Below are 7,379 nucleotides of genomic sequence, written 5' to 3'. Positions count from 1 at the left end.
CAAACACTGAGCCGCACGCATCACACACTGCAGTTACCGTTACTATAACAAAACATGACAGCCAATAGGCTTTGAGGCGCGCACGTCGCTTGGGGGCGGGACTTACATCACTAATCCTTTTTAAGGACGCCTTGGCCCATGACAAGGGTCCCACGTCATACGTGGTGGACCCGGTTTTCAATGTTGTAGATGTTGCATGATAACAAAACAGGTATGTGTTAGAGTAATGGTAAAATGTTGCTAATATGTTTAAAGGGATAGGAAAGTACGTATATTTATTCCGTCAGCAATGTGTACTACTCTTTCAGGTCCTACTATATTGTATTAGGAAACAATTTGTTTGTGATCGCTACATGTTATGCAGTCTGCAATGTTACGCTGTATCCACGCATTGAAAGTGAAAATGGTGGTTACAAAAAAAAAAAAAATTTAAACGCAGAGTCAACGCATAACGATTGTTATATTTACCATTCTTCTAGAATTAACTCTTCGCCTGGCTGCAACTGGTCGCTCCAGAAATGCAAGCCATTTTCATCCACGCTTAACCCAACCGCTGAATCCAGTATGGCACATATCTCCTCCAGGATGCGCTCATAGGAATCGCCACTGCTTTCTTCAAATAATTGGTCGGGAGGTAGGTTCATTTCTTCCGGTTCCCATTCCAATGCAATTTCAGCTGAAAGGCTTGGTACATAATCATAGTACTTTTGTTCTTGTACAATGTGGGTTTCAGGAATGGAGGCTGCAGATATTGCAGCACGTATCGATTCAAACGGATCAGTAGTAGCGGATACATTGCTATTGCCATTAGGAATAAATATGCCTTTCACGACAATATAAGTGCCGTCTTTCAGGATAAATTGTTTTTCCGGGGCAATCTTCCAGAAACCATAGGTGTGTTGTAGCTTATCCTGGTCACGTTCAAAAAAGTCATTACTTGATAAAGTGAATCTTATTGAGGAATTAAAATTCCGTGCATGCTTACGGTCTTGGTAATAAGGATATTTTGCTCGAATGAAATCATCGATTTGGCGTGTGCTTGCTTTCTGTCCGCGACTGTTCAAGATGGCTTCACAGATCATGTACTTATACCCTAAAAGGGGATTAATATTGTTAACGAATTCATCAGCCATGTCTGAGTAGCACAAAAGCTGTGTGCAGGTCTGTGTTATTTGCTCATCAAAATGAATGTGCTGAATGGCTAACAAACTCCTGTTTTTCCTTGTCAAGGTCAACAAAAGTAACTACTTTGACTCCTTATTTCAAACGCCAATTGGATTTGTTTGTCTAATTGGGTTAACAGTTGTGGTTCGTGATATGGGACTGTGGGAGAAACATTTCTCCTTCTTTTATCTCGTTTGTGAAAAACATCCCTAGACTGTGAATGCGTTCACATAGTGTTTTTTTGAAAACTAACAAAGACCAGTGTGTGAAAATATTTCTTAGCCAGGCATATCAGTAAAAACACACCTGCAAAAAGAAATGTTTTTTCCCCGCTTACATTTCTGTGTGTATGTGAAAGTCTGGTTAACTCCCTGTCTGCATGAGTTTAAATACGTGTGTATATATATATATATATATATATAAATATATCTCTTATAAAAATATATATATATTTATATATAATATTTTTTTTTTTTTATATTGCAGGAGTACACACAACATTGATGGCATTAAGTATACCTTGTATGAAACCTATTTAAATGGTGAGAAACATGATTGAATTAAGTAATAAACATTTGTTTAAGCACAATACTGTTAGAGTCTCATACTTAGGATATTTCTCAAACATTAGGCCTGTATTATTAAAATAGTGTTTTCACAAGGAAGCATGAAGTGTATTAGTTTGTGTATACCAGTTTATATAGTACTATATATATATATATATATATATATATATATATATATATATATATATATATATACACACATATACATATATATATACACACTCACACACTCACACTCACACTCACTCAGTGTGTGTGTGTGTGTGTGTGTGTGTATATATATATTATTATACATTCTGAGATGTTATAGAAACGAACACACAACTGATTAAAGGACAAAATTACAATGGCCAAGCAAGGCAAAGGTAAGTAATAATTTACACATAATCCTGCTGTACACGTACAAGAAAGATGTTTGCACTTACTTAGGTGTTTTAATAATTGCATGTGACTAATATGCATATGCAATTCTTACATCAATTAACACACCCAAATGCAATGTTTTGCTGCAAAGTCAATGGCAGCTTCTCTAAACTTAGCAACTGGCTCCTGGTGGACCATTACTGAACAGACGATTACAACATAAATATTTATAACACAATTAATTATGAGTGTTAACATTTCCAAAACTTCACGTGTACAAGAACATAGTTGAAAGTTTGGAAACAACACAGTCTTCAGCATACATACAATAGTAATTAGATAATCTGAAGTCAACAAAACAAGGCCAAAGACATATTTTCTGAATTATAACATTTATTTTTTTTGTTCCTTTTGCGAGCGAGTAACAGGCCTGCTTGTTGTCTCTTGAATTTTCCTTTTTCTTTTGCCACCAACTTTAGGCACAACAGAGCCACTTTGAGTGGCCTCTGGCACTTCACGGGCAGGGCTTGTGGCCAGTGACTGTTCACCTACGGGGCTTGTGGCCAGTGACTCACCTACAGGGCTTGTGGCCAGTGACTCACCTACAGGGCTTTTGGGCAGTGATTCACCTACAGGGCTTTTGGGCAGCGATTCACCTACAGGGCTTTTGGGCAGCGATTCACCTACAGGGCTTTTGGGCAGCGACTCACCTACAGGGCTTTTGGGCAGCGATTCACCTACAGGGCTTTTGGGCAGCGACTCACCTACAGGGCTTTTGGGTAGTGACTGTTCACGGACAGGGCTTGTGCCCAGTGACACATGTGAGCAAGTTGGTAGACACTGCACAAGTGATGGTTGGTCTGTTTCATGTGTGTCTTGTTTTGTTTTTGTCGCCTCCTTTGTAGGTGTCTGCTGCTGAATTTGTACAGATGGCAGCGGTAGGATGTCATCAGGAACCTGCACAGCAATGTCTGCTACTTGACCGGTAACATTTGGGCCTGGTGAATGAATATCAGATGAATGTGGTGAAAACTGACCTGCATGAACAGATCCTGGCTGGGAGGTGTTGAATTGTGGTACATTAGTCATTCTCCAGTAATTAGCTTGTGTTTGCTGAACAACTAATGCTTCGAATGAGGTGTTGATTTTTTGCAACTGTTTAGGCACTTCAATGAAGACTCTGTGGAGATGTGCCAATTGTGATACTGTTTCTTCCTGCAGTCCAATCATCCTTTCCAGCACTGTCATCATGTCTGAATGGCGACGATTTTCTGCGTCCACTATTTTTCCCTCTGAAGCTACAATTGCATCGTATGTGGAAGTTGATGGACGATTTGGCGGTACAACAGTTTCTATTGGCACCTCTTCATGGTCACATGATTGTATTTCAGTCTCTTCTGTGGCGTCATCCTCATCATACTCATCATCCTCATCACCATGATGTTCTAAAAAGAAATGTACACATTATTAAATGGCATGTTAATGTATGCTGTGTTACTATGTAATTGTACTGTGTCCTAAGTAACACCTAACATGTTAGCATACGTTTTATAACCTCATTAAAAACTACCTTGACTTACGAATAATGTTTGGACTCAGTATGAAATATGAATGAATGAAAAGTTGCTCTAAACTCAGAAGTCCTACATGATAATTAACATCACTAACACAATACATGTTGCCTTACACTTAATTTTCACTGACACTAAGTAATCCTATTTAAAGAAGATGTGCAAAACAAATAATGCACATGACAACATAACATATAGAAGAGCACATATTATATGGCCAGCAAATGATACACTCACCTTCTAGTAGTGTTGAGCTGGCTGACCCAGGTGAAGACACTTGTTCCATCTCAGGTGACACATGTCCTCCAGGGGCAACTATATATAACAATAACATAAGTTTTACATTTACATGTGTAAATATTGAACAAACACTTATTGTATGTTCTGTATTTATGATTAACTAACAACATCAGTTCCTTAACCGAAAATGTGTGTGAAAGTGAACATAAATAGTTGTAATAACACTGTACATGCCTGTGTACTTAGAATTTTTGAGTTCCCTAACATACAACATACTATGTTTCTGCAGTAATGCGTGAGGATAAATAGATTAAATGAGTACATAAAAATCATATGTTGTGTAGTGATATCAGTATCATAATGTACATAACTATCATGAGATGACCATTCACAATGGTTATCATGAAGGTGGTCATATTGCAAAAAGTGTTGTTTTTGGTAGAGGATATGTGTGGTACATTAATCGAAGATGTGGCACACCTGAATGTGGCTGTGACTCAACAAGACAACACATGCAGTGTGTGATAATGTGTCTTTGATAGTAGTTCAACTATAGATATGAGTGAACTAATGTGTGACGTACGCTTTGATAAGTAATGAGTTGTTGGGGCATTTAGTAGCTAGAGTTAAGCTTTCAAATGAGTGTGATTAACTTCAGTTGTGCTATTCAGGTTGTAAGAAAGGTATTCCCTTCCCCAAAAAGCCTAATCAGCCACACCTTTCAATGACTTGAAACAGGTGCAAATGGTGTGAACTAAGTTGACCGTGAAATGAGGCTGTAATTAGTGTGTGTGCTGAACCCCACCCCCTCTGTTGAAGTGTATGCTGTGATGAGATATTAATTGCAGCTGCTTTAACACAATGGTAGATGAGCTAAGTAGTCATCTGCAGTGTTTAAGTTATGAAAACAATGACATAACATATGATACGTGTGCCTCATTATGCTGTCTGTATATGACATAAAGCAAAAATGGACCTTTTCATAAGCAACTATAGATGTGTTAGTGCCAGTGATGTTTGTAGGCCGTTACATGCAATTTCTTTGATGCATGCTTAAAATAGGCAGTAATGTCATGTTTGTCGGAGTAAAATCAATAAAATACACAATAATATGATACATATTTCTGTTCTGTACCTGTAGCTACTAATAATTTCTCATGAACATGTGTTACACATGTGTACTACCCTGTTGTTCCCCATCTTCGCCCACCATCAATTGCTTCCACTGCAGCTATGCATTTTGGGAATTCACATGTAAATGAGCACGCAATGGCACGTGCTATATTAGTTACTGCTTTTAGTAGGACTACTACATATATGTCTATTTTGAGATATATATATACAGAATCAGACATATACATATATAGATGCAGGTATGCTTATATTGTGAAGACAGTATAAAAAGCAGTGTAAATATGCAAAATAACTGTAAGCAACGACACGCCTAGTACAGTAATATTTATCACCTGCTGGAAATTGTGACGGATAAATTCCAATGTCACGGTCACCAGCCAAGCCTTCCACGACGACGGTAAGTAATTTTGGCCGAAGCAGCTCCTCCAATGGAGTCAATATGAGACGTTGTGGTGTGGGCCCACCTCCAGTGCCAGTAGCATGCACGCGTTGGTCTTGTATTTTCTTTTTCAATTTGGACCTAATATCATCAAATCTTTTCCGACAATGATACTTGTCCCTGACACTATTCCCACAGGCATTGACACCAATGACTATTGTGTCCCACATTTCTTTTTTGATTGCTGCACTTGTCCGCCCTTGAAAAACATATAAAAGATATGAGGTAAATTAATAATAATATAAGCACCAGTTTCCTACACTGCTAGCTGTTCCAAGAGATAGCAAACATGCTGTTTTATGTGTAATATGTGCAGCACATGAGCATTCACTACTAAACCTATACATGTAAGCAAGGTTGCATTCATATTGTATGCAGTTCTGGCAAATTGACCGCCTGTGTTTATTTGTCCTTGTAAGGCATGATAAAAAGCTGTGTTTCCACACTAATGAACATAGAAAGATATTGTGTACCCATATTTGCATATGAACAAAACTCAGATGACCTAGGATCACATGTATTTGAATAATAAATGTAAAGTTACACTTACCTACTAAATGTCCATAGAGACTGTCATAGTGCTCCAGAATGCCAGTGACAAGAGCCCTATTTTCCTGGTCATTGAAGCGAGGATTACGTGGCTTCTCCACACGTTTTTTCCGAGCAGGTTTAGGGTCAGAGCTTGGCTGGTGCTGACTGGACTCTCCTTCTTCCAATGGAAGAGCCTCCAAAAGCTGGCCACCAGCAAGCACGCCACCACCAGACACCCCATCAGCAACTGCGCCACCAGCAGCACTCCCAGCACCAGCACTCCCACTCCTAGCACCAGCACTCCCACTCCTAGCACCAGCACTCACACTCCTAGCACCAGCACTCCCAGCACCAGCACTCCCACTCACAGCAACAGCACTCCCACTCCCAGCACCAGCACTCCCACTCACAGCAACAGCACTCCCACTCCCAACAACAGCACTCCCACTCCCAACAACAGCACTCCCACTCCCAGCAACACCACTCGCAGCACCAGCACTCCCACTCCCAACAACAGCACTCCCACTCCCAGCAACACCACTCGGTGCACCAGCAACATCACTCCCCTGAACAGAATGTTCACTCCGACGCGTACTCGCACGAGTAGCACTCCCACTCCCACCAGCATCACTCTTCCCACGCTTTGCGGGCATACTTCCAGCACTCACAAAAAACAGACAAGAAATGTACAGGCAATCACACGACCCACTTCCACATATAAAACAAGACAAAGATGTAAACAAAACAACAAAGGACAAAGCTCACCCAATACACAACAAGTCTCTCAGTCAATATGCAAATCTTCAATCGTCCAGCTCTGTGCGTCTCTCTCTCTCTCTCACTCCCAACAACACAGAGAATGATTAGCAGTACACGTTGCCTTTAAATATGGCGCGCAATCAAAAACATGCTTGTTTCGCCTGATTCAGAAAGATTTGTGATTGTGCAACCTAACAGCACCCCGCCACGCACGCCGATACACCTGTGTGTGATCGGCTCATCATCGTGAGAGTGGGCGGATTTGTTTTCTGGTTGATTTTGAATGTATTCGGCACTTACTGCATACGGAGAGGGAAAAACGCCAATAACATGACTAATCGATAAGCTTGCCGATTTCACATAATCGTCGCTTACTGCATGAGGCCCTAAATCACTGAGACTTGCACATGTGCTACAATAGCAACAGTCAATGCAATATCACAGTGATATAAACATAAGGCAGGGATGGTGGCAAGTAATAAATAATGAATCAAAACTACTTACACGGCCCTGTGTAAGTACTGTCCCGGCTAAGCTCAGTCTAAAGCTTGCCGGGAGCTGGCCGGGATCGTCCCGGCTATGCTCAGTCTAAAGCTTGCCGGGAGCTGGCCG

The 7,379-nt window shown here is 40.4% G+C and overlaps 1 protein-coding gene and 1 long non-coding RNA gene across 2 annotated transcripts; one reads left to right on the top strand and one right to left on the bottom strand.

Annotated features, from left to right (window-relative positions):
* The first annotated feature begins 309 nt into the window (after window positions 1–309).
* On the top strand, window positions 310–3,667 carry LOC142469817 (uncharacterized). The gene is made up of 3 exons (XR_012789101.1): window positions 310–634; window positions 1,651–1,706; window positions 2,999–3,667. It is a non-coding gene; the product is annotated as an uncharacterized LOC142469817 (long non-coding RNA).
* Window positions 2,394–3,975, bottom strand: LOC142469808 (uncharacterized). Its single transcript, XM_075576470.1, has 2 exons — window positions 3,902–3,975; window positions 2,394–3,538 (listed from the first exon to the last, which is right to left on the bottom strand). Exons 1-2 carry the CDS (start codon window positions 3,948–3,950, stop codon window positions 2,487–2,489), a joined length of 1,101 nt encoding a protein of 366 aa, XP_075432585.1. The 5' UTR covers window positions 3,951–3,975; the 3' UTR covers window positions 2,394–2,486.
* Window positions 3,976–7,379: the final 3,404 nt, after the last annotated feature.

Source organism: Ascaphus truei, chromosome 1 (genome assembly GCF_040206685.1).
Source record: "Ascaphus truei isolate aAscTru1 chromosome 1, aAscTru1.hap1, whole genome shotgun sequence".
In the NCBI taxonomy this organism is placed as follows: domain Eukaryota; kingdom Metazoa; phylum Chordata; class Amphibia; order Anura; family Ascaphidae; genus Ascaphus; species Ascaphus truei.
The sequence above is the reverse complement of the archived record's forward strand: the minus strand, read 5'-3'. Positions and strand labels throughout refer to the sequence as shown.

What these genes read in the sequence shown, in the direction of transcription:
- LOC142469808 (XM_075576470.1), bottom strand. Translation starts at nt 3,950, where the DNA reads ATGGAACAAGTGTCTTCACCTGGGTCAGCCAGCTCAACACTACTAGAA. An exon ending in CAGCTCAACACTACTAGAAG is followed by an intron (nt 3,539 to 3,901) that starts GTGAGTGTATCA and finishes ATTTCTTTTTAG; the next exon opens with AACATCATGGTGATGAGGAT.